The sequence below is a fragment of the Sycon ciliatum genome, chromosome 1, assembly GCF_964019385.1.
Source record: "Sycon ciliatum chromosome 1, ocSycCili1.1, whole genome shotgun sequence".
Lineage (NCBI taxonomy): Eukaryota > Metazoa > Porifera > Calcarea > Leucosolenida > Sycettidae > Sycon > Sycon ciliatum.
In genome coordinates this window covers 4,101,662-4,119,383 of record NC_088643.1, presented here as the reverse complement: position 1 = coordinate 4,119,383, position 17,722 = coordinate 4,101,662, and the positions used below count along the sequence as shown (strand labels likewise).

The 17,722-nt window shown below is 48.2% G+C and overlaps 1 protein-coding gene across 1 annotated transcript in view; it reads right to left on the bottom strand.

Moving 5' to 3' along the window:
• LOC135810429 (uncharacterized) overlaps nt 1-8,843 on the bottom strand; it is a 49,282-nt gene extending 40,439 nt beyond the window's left edge. Inside the window, exons 1-6 of the mRNA XM_065323925.1 lie at nt 8,737-8,843; nt 4,494-4,684; nt 3,500-3,592; nt 2,144-2,182; nt 1,464-1,530; nt 99-182 (exon numbers count right to left, since the gene is read on the bottom strand). Coding sequence (XP_065179997.1) covers nt 99-182; nt 1,464-1,530; nt 2,144-2,182; nt 3,500-3,592; nt 4,494-4,684; nt 8,737-8,789 — 527 coding nt within the window. The 5' untranslated portion in view covers nt 8,790-8,843. The remainder of the gene's footprint in view (nt 1-98; nt 183-1,463; nt 1,531-2,143; nt 2,183-3,499; nt 3,593-4,493; nt 4,685-8,736) is intronic.
• Nucleotides 8,844-17,722: the final 8,879 nt, after the last annotated feature.

The following is a 17,722-nucleotide window of genomic DNA, read 5'->3' as shown; positions in this document are numbered from 1 at the left end:
CTGTTTTGACATGCAAAAGTAGATAGGCAAACCTGTCCACCACACGTCATGGCACAAGTACACCGAATGTCAAGATACTATCTATTGCTTTAACTTACAGTTCAATTTTGGGATCCGGAAGCGATGTTGTGCCAACCAGGACTTTCATTTTAATTTGAGCCGCACTGCGGGCTGATGTGCTGCTGGGGAAAAGGCATTGAACATACAATGAACATACCATAATTATTATTACAGTATCCCCAATAAATGTACAGTAATTTTCTATTTTCAAAGGTGGCCAGTGTAGTGTAATGAGTAGCATCATGACAGAACTCTATCCCTAGGCATAGCATTGTCTGTCTCCTGGTTTCTCCTTCCTACTCCCTACACTCACTCGCATTGATCTAACGTGTGTACTTGTGTAAGAACCGCACCCTGCCTGCTGTACCATTGACGCATGCATTCATGTACCGCTACACTTGCTGGCTGCGCATCACTAACGCTTCCCCTTCTATGGCACAGTCCCCGCACTGAATGCAGTACTCGGGTGCGCGTGCGTACGCATGTCTGAGTGCACTGCCCTCGGGCTCCATCTATACATGGCATCCCGCACTGGGCACGCTGCTTCCGGTCGCTGTTGTGTGCACGCAGCACCGTAGTCTATTCCGCTCTCTGTCTTCTCTACACAGTGATTCCCGATTGGAATCACTCTTCATTTCTGCTCTCCTTGTAGTTAGTTGTGCTTTTCCGTGTCCGATAATGTTCCCCCTTATGCAATAAAGATTCAGGCGAAACTACTCTATAGTAAGTAGCCACCGCTACAGCCACCGCTACAGCCAGCCCTGTACTACTAAAGGAGACTGTACTAGTATTGGAAACGGTTCCTTTATTGTTTCTTGTGATAAATGGGCAAGAAACTAAGCTAGGTGGATCCAGGTACATGTACCCCGATAATGCCCATCACATCATTCTGGCATGTACTACTATTAGAGATGTGTCCTTTTATATTTTCGATCCACGTTCAACATGTACTACTATCGGAGACGTACTAGCATTGGAGACGTGTTCGTTTAACGGGGAAAACTACATGCATCCTGAGTGGCTAAATGACAAAGAGTAGAAGAGATACCGTATTATCTCTAATATAAGCACAGTCTCCAATAAAAGCAAGTCTCCAATAATAGAACACCTTGGGGCGGCATTCAAAAAATAAAGTGCTCAGTCTCCATTATAAGCACACTGTGTAAATTCATTATCTGTACCGGCGAAAAACCCTGAAATGTGTGTGTCTGACATATAAATTTGGCATGGCAACATGCCTCTGAAATGAGGTTGAAATAATAATGGAACAGTCTCCAATAAAGGAACGTCTCCATTAATAGCACGGGGCGGAGGTACATTGAAAAAATAAAGGACCGTGCTTATTTTAGAGATAATACGGGTATGAACTGACACAGACACGGCACAGTAAAGAAAAGTCTAACCTTCTTGTGATGACTGTGAGTGTGCAGTTATTTTTGGCCAGCAGTGAATTGAATGTGCTGAGCGTACCTACAAGGACGGCAAACACAGGCACACCCATCATGTTTTACTGGGCTAGTTCAAACTGGAGCACCGCACTGCAGGCGTACAACAACACACAACTACGAGAGCCAGGCAGCAGCAGCAAGCTGAAGGTGCAGCTGAGAATCAGAGATACACGAGGCAGAGGTGCAAGAACAGACAGCCATGGACAGACTGATGTGGACAGACAGACTCAGAAAGAGAGGTGTGGACAGATAGACGTAGACGAATAGATGTGGAGAGACCGACGTGGGCAGACATATGCAGACACATAGCCGTGGGCACATATACATGGACAGCGAGACGTAAACAGATCAATGTTGATAGACAGACGTAGACAGACAGACGTAGAAAGATAGATATGGAAAAAACAGACGTAGACAGATATCTTTCGACAGGACAGATAAGCAAACAGACAGACAGACAATAGATAGCCGGACCGCACACTGCAGAATGAAGAAGACCAAAAAATGGTTATGAGGGGTCCCGGCAGTGGATCTGCAATCTGGAACTGTATTCAGTTTTAGATCTGACCAAACAGTCACAGCCCCAATGACCAGTATAGTGCCCAGTGCAAAAGCCAAAGACGGTCAGCACCTACTGTTGAGGCCATCGGTTCCATCCAGCCTGAGAACACGATCTGAACATATGAGAGAATGGGAGAAGAGGCATGGACGTGAAACAGCATGTGTGATATATAGTTTAAATACTTTCAAAGAGAGGAATGGTAAGTACACATGCTCTTTCCCTGGACACTCAGGCTGCAAATTCACAACTCACCTCACAGTGCCATGATTTGCCGAAACGTCGATAACGATACAGTGAACAGAGTTGTGAATTTCCGGTGTCCAAGGAAAGAGCATGCGTGCTCACTTTTTCTCTTTCAGTCATGAAGCTGCAGGATGCCTCACCCCTATTGCGTTGACTACTTTCAAAGTGGAGTAAAACTTCTGCTAACACCGAGCGGTCTATTCGCAGCGCTGTGCAATCACATGTTTGATCGGTCAGATCTGGATTGACATCAATCCAAAACGGGCGCACGTTTGTTTCAATAAATCCAGATCCAGGTCTGACCAACCTTCCCCGGGGAGTAGTAGCTTTGGTTCTAGATTTCGGTGAGCCGTCGCAGACACTGCTTTATGCAGCACTGTACGGGAGTTACGGCACTCCGATAGTGTTGCCGAGCACTATCCACTTCCTGTACCACTGACAAGTACATGTAATGCTGTCATTTTGCAGAATTGTCCATGGCTGTGTGTACTCAAAGGCACAGTCAATATATCCAAGCAATCTGCAGCAACTCAAAATGCACATCCAAGTAATTTGCCACCTCTCCTATGTACAATGTACTGCACACTCAGTGATTTTTCCTTTATCTTCATGCATATTTATACTAGACTAAACCTGCGTGAGGTTCTAAGTCTGAAGAAAATGTTGAACGGTCTCTGCTGGGATGACGGCTACACCTTAGCTCAGTGGTCAGAGCATCGCTGGCCTCAAACAAAGGTCCCTGGTTAAAGTCCTGGTGGTGACAGTCAATTTTTTCTTCAGACTTTTCCCGTTTGCGTCTTTCCCTCTAACCAACAAAACCTCTTTGCGCCATACCCTCCAACCCGTCCCCCTGTTCGAAATTTGCACATACACAATACACTGAACATCCGCTTGCATTCTGAACAATTGCTTTAAAGCCCATTTAGAGTTGAGCTCACCAGCTGTTTCAAAAATGTTCTTTCCCCAAAGAGAGTCACCATTCAGCTACATGTACATGCAACTCTGAGCAGGAAACAAACTGTGAAGTGTCCGGTGAGGAGCGTGCGCCTACTGTGTTAACTAATTGTTGCGCACTCGCAAAAAAATCATTTAAACACACACAAACCTACATGCATGCACAAACAAGCACTCTCGCACACGTGTGCACAATACCACACACAAACATGAGTTCCAATTTGTAGCTTACGGCCGTTCACTCGTGTTATCGATGCATTGCGTGGCAGGTTCAATCCACAATACTCAGAGCTGTATGCGAATGAGCAGCTCAGAAGAGACGCATCTGCAATAGAAAAGTCACAGAAATCGACAGCACATAGCAGAACGCATCTCAACCACATAGCAAAGAACATCTCGGCCCCATAGCCCAGAACACCTCAGCCACATAGCCCAGAACATCTCGGCCACATAGCCCAGAACATCTCGGCCACATAGCCCAGAACATCTCAGCCACATAGCCCGGAACATCTCGGCCACATACCCTAGTCGGAACATCTCGGCCACATAGCCCAGAACATCTCGGCCACATAGCTCAGAACATCTCGGCCGCATAGCCCAGAACATCTCGGCCATATAGCCCAGAACATCTCGGCCATATAGCCCAGAACATCTCAGCCACTCTCGGCCACTCTGTCAGGCAATGCCAGCAACTACAGTAGCAATGTAGACATGGAAACTGCACGTGTGAAGTTGCAGACAGCCGCGGTGAATGCAATAAGAGAAGAAGATGGCTCAGCTCAAGTGACACCTTTCTTTCTTCTCACAAGCAAGCAGAGAATGTGGACACGGAAGCCTGGCTCACCTACACTCCATTCTGACAGAATGATAACGCTGGCTTGTGATAGCCCGATTTGGGCCGAATTTGGGCTGAAACTCACCAAAATTCGAAAAATCTGGGTTTCGGACCTGCTTTCACATACATTTGACATGGTATACAAGACCGAATTTTGTAAAACCTATTTCTAACTCCCTGCCCTTGCCGGTACTTTCCTAGCCTCAAACATAGCAAGGAAGACTTACACTTGTCACACATATTGCATGCGGGATGTACAGTTGTTTTCACCACCAAACCTAACACTACACATGTCAGTTGTTTTCATCACCAAACCTAACACTACACATGTCAGACAGGAACACGTTAGGATGCCAGTTGTTTGCACGACGGAACTGTAAGCACAACTTACAAGTGTAGCAAGTGATGTCATAGCCTGTCCAGCGACCGTTGGGTAGGCATGTACGTGAAGTGTCACCACCGACTTGACGACTATTGGACACACACTTGATGACGGTGGTATTGCCAACATTGGTACCGTTTTGATGCAAAACAGCATTGGCAGGCACCCTGAGCGGTGGACATTCCGAGTCACATGATGAACTGTGTCCAGGGACAAAAGAGCAAGAGCAAGAGCAAGAACAAGATGAAGAATCAGGTGACTAACACACATGCAGTCAGTACATGGAGATTGGAGAACCTACACAGTACATGGAGAACCTACACAGTACATGGAGAACCTACACAGTACATGGAGAACCTACACAGTACATGGAGAACCTACACAGTACATGGAGAACCTACACAGCACATGGAGAACCTACACAGTACATGGAGAACCTACACAGCACATGGAGAACCTACACAGTACATGGAGAACCTACACAGCACATGGAGAACCTACACAGTACATGGAGAACCTACACAGTACATGGAGAACCTACACAGTACATGGAGAACCTACACAGCACATGGAGAACCTACACAGTACATGGAGAACCTACACAGCACATGGAGAACCTACACAGCACATGGAGAACCTACACAGCACAAAAGAATCACATCAGTGCCGCACCCAACCCTGGTAGTCGCGACAGTATTTCAATCCTCATGCTTCAGAGCTAAACCTGGTGTCACGCTACGTGCTCAACTTAAACTGTAAAACCAGAAAGTTTAACGGCCAAAAGGTTTAACGTTTTGGGGTAATTTTGGTATGATACCGTGCAGAAAGTTTAACGATGGCTACCTGGCCGCCCATCTGTATGCACATCTTTACACAGATATCTCGCGATAACGTTTCTTCAAATAAGGAACAAAAATTGGTCGTTAAAACGTTAGACTTTGTGACTCGTTAGACTTTCCGGTTTTACAGTAAGAGCTAGCACCATTGTACCAATGTGTACTCCCAAGAAGGACAATGAGGCAAAACTTGAGGAAATAATCAAATCCTACAATGAAAACATGGTCCATGCACATGGTCTCTGAGAGGTTCGGCCCGCCGTCCACATGTAGATCTACCAGGCGTGCCGCCACCTGAGAGCATGCACATCTACCATTGGTAGTGTAGACGGAGTAGTAAAAATACCACTACTTGTACGCTCTGGTGTATACTGTAGTGTGTTGTAGTGTGTTGTAGTGTGTTGTAGTGTATGCAAGGTATTTAGGTGGGGGCCGTATAATTTTATTGTGGTCTGTTGTTTTCTGAGAATTCGGAAGCTGTCATTCTTGCATTTAACCTCCAACCCGCTACACACAAACGGTCCTTCATTGATGTGATTTCATCTGTAGCTTTCTGTAGATGTTCCGGCTTCAATGTGCCTCTCCAGCAAACCAGCCGATGCAGAGTCCGAGAGGACCTTATCTCAAAGCATCCTCCAGGAGAGCCACCCCAGGAGGCATCGCTCAGACCGGGGACTCCACCCAGCCGTTAACCTCGACGTTAGAAAGCATGAAGCAGAGAAGAGGCGTGTCTACGAAGACGGCGGCCGTGAACTGGCGTTGAATACGTTTCCTTTTCCCCCATTGCGTTCAGTGAGCCGGGTGCCTATGGCAAGTCTGGTTCTGCTTTCTACAAGCAGATTGCCTCCATGCTTGCCGACAAGAGAAAGGAGCCCTCCCTCTTCATTTCTTGCCTTTGTAAGGTGAAGGGAACCCTTTTCACTTGTTCGTGCCTCCCATGCCGGCCTCCGAGGTCACCTCAGGCCACGGTCACTTGATGCTCACACTTGCCATTGGCTCTGATGCTCCTGTTGTCCTTGCTGCTGCAAAGTGCTTTCAGTTAGTTTCTGTAGCATGTTAGGCTGTTTGTCTGCCCCCCCCCCCCTCTCTCACCCTCTCTCCCCCCCCCCCCTCTCTCCCCTTTCTTCAAACAATACCGTACAACATTATCAACATGGTCAACATTTTTTGATATTTTTTTGACATTTTTATCAACGTTTTTTTAGGGGGCTGCACCACCCCACTTGCATAATTATCTGCCTCTGCAAGGTTCTGCAAGGCTCAGCAAGGTCCAGCAAGGCTCACCAGGGATCAGGAAGGATCAACAAGGTTCAGCAAGAGTTGTACGAAAGCTAGTTCGAAGTGCTTTTCATCTTTATCGTCTACCAATTTCTGCCTTATAGCAGTTACATTCTCCTCTTTGTTTATTTTAATATAACATCACATTATATTACGCTCTTCCCTCATACATGTACTTGTACTCGTACAATAAAGTCGTTATGAAATGTCGATTCAGTTGGTCCTGTTGACTGCTACAGTTGAACATCGAGTGTCCGACCTGCTCATGGCCCAGGCTACGCATTTTCGTACGGGAGCATATAAGGCTTGCACTAAAAAGTTAGTTGCTGCGGCGTGCACTCGCTGCCTGTACCACTGTGTACAGACTGCACAGTCAAAAGCTTACAAAAACTAACATGAAAACGACTGTTGTCACGGGTACTGTGACTTACCGAACACAGGTATCGGCCTGTGGTGAGATCTTCCTAATATCCGGAACATTTTCATTACCCGAACACCTTCCCAGGGCCTGCTGCCCAGATGGTTGGATAATCGATGTTCAACTGTATCCTCAAAAGGCTCAGTGATCAACTTTTTTCAGCGGGTTACACCACCCCTATATCTGCCTTTGCAGGGATCAGCAAGGCTTAGCAAGTATCAGCAAGTATCAGGAAGGCTAAGCAGGGTTCAGCCAGGTTCAGCAAGGTTAAGCAAGGATTAGCAAAGGGGAAGTTAAGGCTAAAATCAAAATTTCACCAGTTGTAGTCTTCGGGGTGCCGAGTCGAATGGTCTTGGTCCGAGAAAGCTGAGACGCTCCCTTCCTACTTTAATCCCAATCGAACTCGCGCACTTCCACCAAAACTGGGTGACTGCGCCCTACTAGATGGGGATTTGTATGCAAAATGTCACTAAAAGCGGCATTTCGTTCTTACGAAAGCACGGATGACCGCGATAGGCCCATATGTTGAAGTCTTTTGGACACTGAGTCAACTGGTTTTGGTCCGAAAAGGCTGCGATGCAGCGTTCGGCCCCTATTCCCAATCGAACATGGCTGAACAAGCGGTCACGTGCTCGTGTGTACACCAGTCACCTGGTCACCGTGCCTGCAGGCTACAACTTACAGCGCTGCAGCATGTTTGAGCGAGTTTCTGTCACTCGAGTTGAACCTTTGAACCTTTGAGTTGAACCTTGGTGTGAAAGTTGATGTCGTGTGAAACTGCTGCTTGTTACCGCTGCTTAGTGTCCATCTAATTTGTCATAGTCGAAGTACAGTGCTGTTTTACTGAGGCGTTCGGTTTACGACTCTTGTTCGCATAGCTTCCCCTTATATTGATCTTCGCATCTTTTGAGCCACACAAATTGTGTGGAATGTTGCTTTGCGTTCTTGAATCGTGGTTTGACCGTATTGTCCAATGGTCTTGCCAGTATCGTCATCGACATGCATTAACATCCGCCAACGTCCTTCACAGCTGAGACTTTCAGCTCGTGCTTATCTTGGTTGCGCTTACCTTCCCCTCCTTATGTTATTTTTTATGTTACATGCACCGTGATAACCAATCTGGTGAGAGATATTCCGTAGTTTTACCTTTGCCAAACCTGTGACTACTTCCTACAGTCCGTTCATAAAAAGATGATATCCTAGCTTTGGGCCATAAATCGGTCGGTCACATTTCGAGTTTTTTCACAATTTCTTCGGCAATCCCCCATGGAATCCTCTTCCCATTATGATTCTGAAGTCAATTTCTCCAAAAAGCAAGCCATAACAAGAATAGGATATCGGCCAGGCTTTGCCCCCAAAGGACTAAATTGGGGGTTGAAAAATCATGAAAATCCACTTGCATAACAGTATATTGTGCAGTTCGAACCCCAGTTGAGGTACCTTCTTTGGACCTGTTTTCACGTTTCAAATCTCGTGGCTCTGCACCGTGTACATGTACCACAAAATCACGAAAAATCACCAAATATGGGAGCTCGCCAGAGCCGGCACTCATCTTTTTCTGAATGGACTTGTAGGAAACTACTCCTATCAGTTATCACTGTTCATACACACTATACAGTGATCATGTGTGTGGAAAGGAAATGATCTAGAACTAATAGTTTCTCCTGCTATGTAATCACTAACGACTTCAATATTATTGTGTGTTGCAGTTGGATTTTACCTTGTCTGGCCTTGAGCTTGATTTGAACATGCCAGCAGCAGTTGCAATATCATACACGCACCAAATATAGTGTCAGCTATCGCCAGTCGCCACCTGCGCCTCCCCGCCATAATCATGATAATAGGCATAGTCCACGTGGTGGAGGGTTGTGTGGCTTTGCGGCGAAGGAGTGTGGCAAAGGTTGGCAGGCCTACAGTCACTACAAACTGGAGAACATCCACGACACTTTACTACAATACTAGCAGATAGACTGGACTGTTTAGAGTAGAGACGATACCAGCAGTAATAGCTCAAGTGGAAGGAGAGAGAAATAATCTTCTACAGTGACAAAAACAACTTGGAAAAGGCTGCTGCTGGTTGTTGAAACAGAACTCAGGCGGACGTTTTATTATTAAAATATGATTGTAATCAAACCATCTCATGGCCCCGCGGCCCGCTACAACTACAAGAACGGTGCTGACAATTTTTTCACTCCTCGGACAGCTCAAAACAAGTGCAGTAGCTGTGGTATAGTCCCCCGCGTACCGGTAACATTTTCCATGTTTTACACAGATAACACGTGCCACACATGATGGCAAGGACACACACGTGCATGCAGGTTCGAATCCAGGCGAGGTTGGTATTTTTTCCGCTTTTCTGGCAGGCTTCCGGCTTGACAGCTAGCTTCGCGTGACGCCTTGGAACTGGAAGTACGACAATACGAGTTTGCTACTAGCACTTGGACAACGTAGGAAGGTCAAACTCTTCTCCATCTCAACTCCGGCATCACCTTCAATGCTTCATGTCACACAGGTACAGAGGAAGTGTTAACCAAATATGACAGGTAGTACAATCGGGCAATGCCTTTTTAGTGGCAATTTGAGTACGAAAAAAATTGAGTACGAAACGCGAACGGGCAACTAGTTAGGCTGTGTTTACATGAGAAATTTCAACCCGGGTCGAGTTCAGCCCGGGTTGAAAGTCTGTACGATAGACAAAAGAGGTGAGCGTTTACATGAAGACAGTTGACCCGGGTCAAATACTGATATGCCGCCAAAAGTCCACTTCTACAGTCCTCTATGGTCACGTGAATCCGTTCGCGCGAAATTTGCATGTGCAGTGCTGTTCAAACCTGGCGCGAGATACGCACAGAAGTACGTTTGTACGATTTTCTTGACCCGGGTTGGTTTCAACCCTCCCCTTGGGGGGAGGGTTGAAATCAACCCGGGGCGAAATTTCAACCCGGGTCAAGCGCAATGCGTCATGTAAACGCGCCATTCACTTTGTGCACATGGGGGGTTGAAATCTGACCCGGGTCAAACTCAACCCGGGTTGAAACGCCTCATGTAAACACAGCCTCACTTGCCTTTATCGTGTGTACCAAAATCGTGTGTACCATGCATGGTGTATCGCGTACCATATACGCGAGTCTCGATTTTTATTCACTACCCAAAAGGCCAAAGACCCAAGGCTGTGGCCCTGGGGTCAACTTCAAATGTGACGCCTGTCATGACAAAATCACGATAATTATCATCATCGAGAAACAGCAACAACATACCAACAAGAGTCCATAAACTCTTGATACCAAGGAAAAACCGCAAGCAACTACGCAGCGATGAGACATATGGAATGGCAGGAGTGTGTGTGTGGGGGGGGGGGGGGGGGAGGGTAGGCAAGGGCAGCTTGACCGACCATAGGCATAGGATCTCGATCTCATAGATCGCGGCAACCCAAGCGCTCGACAAAAACAAAGATTACAGAAAATACGCAGGGGGGGGGGGGGGATAACTGGGGATTACGGGGGAAAGTATGCAATATCAAAGACGAAAGAATCAAAGAAGTGAATGGAGGCTACGCGTAACGCAGGGGGGTGCGGCGTAACGCGCGACCAGGCTAGTGCGACAAATTTTCGTTGAGTTCGTAACGCGCGTCCGGCGGGGTGCGGCGATCTTTTCATTGCAAAAAAGGCTGAAAACTGTGAAAGCACGTGTACCGCGTGGTGAAAAGTTCAAAACTGGACGCAGCAGGAAGTCCTGCAATAGCAAAAAAAAGGACTGCGGCAATATAGAAACCTGTGTAACGGCTCCTGTGCGACTTTGCATGTAACGCCCTGCGTGCGGCAAACATGTGCCAATGTAACGCTTCATGGCCTCACTGCGGCAACATATATTGCCAGTACGGTATTTTCTTTGGTTCATAGCCTGTCCGTTGCCCACTTCCAGCGGGAAAGGCGCAGGTGGGCGTAGACCTTCAGAAGAGGCTTCTCTTTGAACGTCTGCAGCCCTTTCCTTGTTGGCTGGTTCAGCAGAACGCACTGCGGGAGCTGGTTCCAGACCTCCACAACAGCGTCAGGGAAGGACCGAAGGACATCATTCCGCGGCTCTGAGCGGAAGAGTGGAGGTGAGCCGCTGGTGTGAGGGTTGCTGTTGTGTGCGTCGACGATGGCGTGCCGTGTTGGTCGCTCGGGGTGGAAGAAGGCTGAGGAGCATGTCTGGGCCAGTTGAAAAGTGGAGTTTGTGGCAGAGTGCTCCGACCATTCTGTGGATGTCCAAGCTAGGGAGGTAGGCTCCATCACCGACTTGGCAAAGGCCACGGCGTTAGATGATAGTCAGGCGAGCCAGATTGGTGGGTGCAGCGCTCATCCACACGAACATGCCGTACTCCAGGACCGGGCGGACAAAGCCCTTGTAGATCACACCACGGCACCTGGAGTCCAGGACTCGTGAGGCTTTCCGGAGGAACTTGCGGCCGAGACGCTGCGAGCCTCGAATAGCCAATTGCCTGATATGAGCAGTGAAGGACAGGTGTTGGTCAGACAGCACCCAGCAGTTTCAGGTGGTCGACTTCTGGAACAACTGTGCCATGGAATACAATCGGTGGGACGACGACTGTTGCGATGGTGGGAAATCAGGAGGACTGAGACTGTGTAGGTTCAAACCTAATGTGCCAGGCCATTCCTCAGTCCGCCAGCGCATTTACAGCAAGCTGGAGTATGGCAAAATATCTTAGGGCACGGCAGTATGGGTCGATATGCACTTGTATACAAAACTTGAAACGCATCATAAAAAGATTATCAAACGGTTATTTGGACTGCCTCAGTTATTCAGCAGTGCCCAATTATATTCTCGGACCGCCTCATCTCCGCTCTGTGAGCGCCGCCAAGCCCACTTATGCACCCTTGCTCATAGAATTTATCTTAAACGAATTCCCCAACCGACTTGGAAAAGTATGACTGGTTCCAGCGTGACAGACCTACTGGAAGTCAAGTATCGATGATTGCCTGCTCCTCGTTTATCTTTGTTTCTAACTCACCTGTGTTTATGGCATATCGATTTTGGCTCTCCCTTTCTATAGTCTTCGACGTGCTGAGACACTTTCCGCTTTCAACAAGACTCAGGCTTCGTAAGTAACGCTCCTCTTTAATTTTTTTTAATTTGACTTCTTGCCCTCAGCTCAGTCCGTGGTTGGTTTCACGCTCACTTCCTTGTACAGGATTGGCTATTTTCATTATGTGCCATGAAGTGCCGACAGTAAAAAATAATAATTATAAGGTGGTGTCATCAGCATATACAGCAAGCTGGGCCCCAGCAGGTAGGTGGTGACCCTCAGCATCATTCGTGTAAAGAAGGAATAGAGTCGGGCCCAAGATGCCACCCTGGGGGACGCCTGACATGATGGGGTAAGCAGAGGAGAACTGTCCGCTCCCTACAGCCTGGAGCTTGTGGTTGGTGAGGTAGCTTTTGAGCCAGGCAAGAAGATGTCCCTGGAGCCCATACCGCTCAGCTTTGTACAGGACACCAGGGTGCGACACTTTGTCGAACGCCCCAGTAATATCCACGGCGAGGACGCCCGCAAGAGAGATGAAGTCCTCCACTGTTGAAACTCCGCTCCATTCGTGTTGAAGAGCTAGGAGGAGGTCAGTTGCGCCAAGTCCAGAGCGGAAGCCATATTGGCGAGCAGAGAGAATGGAGTTGCTATCGAGAAAGTTCGTAATACTCCGGTTGATTATGGTTTCCATACATTTGGAGATAATGGTGAGAGGGGATATAGAACCGTAGTTCTTCACACAGGATCTTGAGCCCTTCACACAGGACCTTGAGCCCTTCTTGTAACCGGGACGACGTTTGCCACCTTCCAAGCAGATGGCTGGTGGCCTTGTCGGAAACAGAGAGAGAGTCAGGGCCAGATGCTTTGACGGGTTGATGGCTTTAAGCACACGCCTCACAGTAGATTGGCGAAAGTGCACTGTTGTTATTCTGTGTAGTGAACGCTGTTTGACATCGGGAAAGGCTGTAGCAATATCGCTGAAGTCAGTCTCTAGGCTGCCTTTTTCAGCGACATAGCTTCCCATGATCTCAGCTTTGTCACGGTTCTCTGTGTGCTCCTGTCCATCAGAGTCAATAAGAACAGGCATAGTGCTGTCCCGACCACTTCCACCTGTGCGCTTAACCACGGACCACCACTCCTTGTTCTGGATGTTCCCCGAGAGCAGTTTATTACTTTTTCTCTGGAGGTGACGTTCTTTGGCTCTAGAAAGGCAAGTCGATGTGGCCACGCGAGAGACAGACAGCAAAAACAGAGCGGCTACCAAACAAGCACATGCCACTGGCCCTGAGCAAAGCGAAGCCAAGACAGGAGCGGATCACAACCTAATACGGTTTACTGGTTTTCTCAGCATTTAGCGACGCAATACGCTTGCATGGCGAGACAGATCGCTCGCCCATGCCACTGGTGGTAGAAAACTGAGCACCAACTATTCAAAGGAAGCGTGCTCGATCTCCCGTCTCATGGCGAACGTAGGTGGCAGAAATGGAGGAGGGCTGGTCCGCAAACGGGTTGAAAACCCGGACATCAAAGTCTTCAAAGAAGGTGCGTTCGACCTTTACCGCTCTCCCCATGGCCCACAATTCATTTCCTTTTTTTATTTATATATATATATATACTTCGAAGTATATACAATGGAAGCGGTCCTCACCAAGAATACACAATCCGTTGCTACTCCGAGTTTCTTGAGTTTCAATCGTCAGGCAACTTTTCTAACTAAAGCAGGGCTGTCAGGTCCACTAAAGAAATACACAACCACACAGCAAGGCGCACAAAAAGAAAGCGTGAAGTGTGAAGAGTGAAGAGTTACTGCTAGGTGCAGGCAGTGTAAAATATTGATATCAATTGTCCATTACTGTAACAAGCGCTGAATGGAGCACGTAAATCTGGAGTTCACTAGCGCATGCCTGGCGTCAGGGGGGTATAAGTAAGGCCATTACTGTAATAGTTTTACCTTGACACTTCTTGCTTGTCTTCTGGTAACACCTTGTGTTCCTACTATTCTCACTCCTGCGTTTCTCGCCTTTCTTTTGCTTTATAACCTCTGGTTTGAACATCATTCGGGGAATTCTCCAATCAATCAAGTCTATGCTGTTACACTGGTAGCTTGAGGATGGTTGAGATCATCGTTTGCCCTTTGACGTGCCTTGTGCTCCTGGCCGCTACTGCTCTGCTATACGCCACTTTCCGTGAGATCCGCCGCGCTCGGGACAACGTGGCTGCTACAGTTGGATGACATCAATTACCTGCTACATCAAGCTCAAGTCCTCCGGATCTAGCCCCGTGTCGATCGCGTTCTCTCTCCCAGACAAGCCCGAGCGTCAAACGCGTTACCAGAGAACCGAATGTTTTCCATGGCAACCCTTCCGAGTTCAAAGAGTGGGTATTTACGGTCGAGTTAGCCTTGAAGTGCTCACCTCAAGGTGACCCGGAGAGCCAAGTTAACTTTGCGGCTAGCTACCTCGCTGGGAATGCGCGTCTTTGGCTAATTTCTTCCATGGAAGCAGGTGAGCAATTTTCGGATTGGCATTCTTTGAAAAGCGCCCTAGCGCGAGTGTATGGCCCGCACTATGACGGGGAAAGAGTGCGGTTGGATATGTTCTCTATCCAACAGCGTGGGTCAATTTGAATCGTACGTAACGGAGTTTTCTCGGCTAAGTTTACAGGTGCCGGAACTTGACGAACTCTCCAGAGCCTTGCTATTTGTCAACGGCCTGCACGGTAACATGCGGACCTTGGTAGTGAAGGAACACCCCACTACACTGTCAGCCGCCGTTCAGTCAGCGCTAGCAGTCGCCTCAGACAGCCGATTTCAGCGCAGACCACCACTGGCGACCGCGCCGGGATTCGCACCACCATCAGGTAGCAGAAAGCTAACAAAACTAAGCCCCGAGGAACGTGAGACATTACGAGCCCAGGGGGGGGCTGCTTCGCATGCCGTCGACCAGGCCATATGGCCCGGAATTGCCCGCAGCATCGAGATCACCCAAACGGTGGACGTCAGTAAGGCCGATGCGATTACTGACGCATCAAGAAAAGGCATCACCTGCGTGTAGTGTGTGCTCCGTCTCTACCCGTAACCGATTCAGTAGCCTCGCTGTGGAGGATGTTGACGATGATGCTGAATGCTCCGAAGCCAATTTCAAGCGAGATGTTACACCAACTATTGAGGCCCAGGTTACCAGCGTCAATGTGGAAACGGAACATGAGCTCCTGCGTGTAGAAGGCAAAATCAACGGTCGTCGCGCGCTTATGTTAATAGATTCGGGCTCGACCCATGATTTCATTGCCGAACAGTTTGCCAGGAGAGTTAACCTGCCAACCGAAATTGGCTCGGAAAACCTGAATGTCACGCTGGCTGATGGAGCATCAAGCTCGTTTCCCATGGAGACGACCCATGAATTGAAGGTTATCGTAGGCGACTTCAGCGATAACCAAACCTTCACGGTGTTCCCCCTTCATCGCTATGACGCTATATTGGGGAAACCTTGGTTAACGCGTAACAATCCAGACATAAACTTCCGGACGAATGAAGTCAGGTTGAACTCGAACGGTTTGCCTTGTGCGTCGCCCAGTCAAAGCGAACCGACCGCTCCTGTGGAGGCGATGTTCATATCTGGTCGTCAGGCTAGGCATGCTCTTAGGAGTGGAGACGAAGGTGTTCTGGCGTGGGTCAGCGTAGAAGACGGCATTGGCAAGGAACCTCCCGCCAAATCCACTCAGAACGAGCACCCAGATCTCAAGGCCATGTTCCGTGACTATGACGATCTTTTCCCGGATGATCTGCCAGCTAGACTCCCACCAGAGAGGTCTGTAGACCACGAAATCCGCCTGGAGGAAGGCTCATCACCCCCATCGCGACCTGCCTATCGCCTGCCCAGGCCAGAAATGGAGGAATTGAAGAAACAGCTCACAGAACTCTTGAAAAAGGGTTTCGTAGAACCAAGTAAGTCCCCCTTTGGTGCACCGGTGTTTTTTGTCAAGAAAGCTGATGGTTCGTTACGCATGGTCTGCGATTGGAGGGAGCTAAACAAGATAACTGTTAAGAACAAGGCGTGCTTGCCCAATGTGGATGATTTATTCGATACCGTACAGGGCGCTAGGTACTTCACGAAACTAGACCTCCGATCAGGGTATAATCAGATTCGCATTCAAGCTGAGGACGTGCCCAAAACCGCGATTAACACTCCCTTTGGGCATTACCAATTTAGGGTCATGGGATTTGGTCTCACCAATGCACCGGCAACATTTCAATCCATGATGAATACGATTCTTCAACCATATCTGAGGGAGTTCGTAGTCGTGTTCCTAGATGACATACTCATCTTCAGCAAAACGTGGTCGGAGCATATGCAGCATGTCCGGTCGGTATTGAGTGTGCTCCGGGACAACCAGTTATTTTGCAAACGGTCAAAATGTGAATTTGGCGTGGAGAGTGTGCGGTTCCTGGGACATTGCATCGATGAACTGCACATCGCCCCTGACCCAGACAAGATTGCCGCAGTAAAGGTCTGGCCCGCTCCGACTTCCGTCACAGAGGTGAGGCAATTTCTTGGATTTACGAATTATTTTAGGCGATTCATAGATCAATACTCATCGCTCTCTAAGAACTTAGAGGAGATAACGGGAAAACATGCACGATTCGAGTGGAACAGCTCTCGGCAACATGCCTTTGAATCGCTAAAGCATGCCTTGTTGAATGCGCCCCTATTGCGGCTGGATGATGTGAACCGACCATTCAGAGTGGTAACAGATGCAAGCGATTTCGCCTTGGGATGTGTTCTTCTCCAAGAACTAGAGGAAGATGCCTGGCATCCAGTGGCTTATGCTAGCCGAAAATTGTCTGCTGCTGAACAGAATTATACGGCTACAGAAAGAGAAACATTGGCCGTAGTGTTTGCGCTAAAGACCTGGCGCATCTACCTCTTTCAACACTTTGAGGTCATTACAGACAACATGGCGGTAGTTTATCTGAAAACAAAACCAAGCATTACAAAGAGAGAGGCGCGATGGGTTGAATTCCTAGCTGACTATGACTACACAGTCCGTCACAGACCCGGCAGAGAGAACCCTGCAGATCCCCTTTCGCGTCGCCCAGATCTCCATGAGAGTAACCTCGTGGAGAATGCAGTACCACGTTTGAATGCTATTGAGTATGCTTTAGCAATGAATGATGACGTGTCCAATACAATATCAGATGCCTACCAGAGAGACAAAGAGCTAACTCCCATCATAGAAAGATTGAAGCATTCTCTCCGAGATAATTTGCATGATCGCTATTATTGGGACGAATCCACTGATCGCTTGTACCTCAAGGCATCCCCCAATAACCGGTTGTGCATACCACAGTGCGGTGTCCGGTTAAAGCTCATTCAAGAACACCATGAGTGTGCAACGGCTGGCCACCCGGGTCGTGATCGAACGTACTTCCGCCTAGCACGTTTTTTCTACTGGCCCCGAATGGGTCTCGATATCAAGAGATTTGTCAAAACCTGTGATCTCTGCCAGCGAACGAAGGGAGGTCAGCCACGAACAGGGCTTCTCCAGTCACTTCCAATACCTAATAGTCCTTGGCAGGATATCTCAATGAATTTTATTGTTGGATTGCCCCTTACTTCTCGTGGCTTCGACGCAATTTACACCTTTGTGGACCGACTTACGAAATGCGTACATCTTGTTCCAA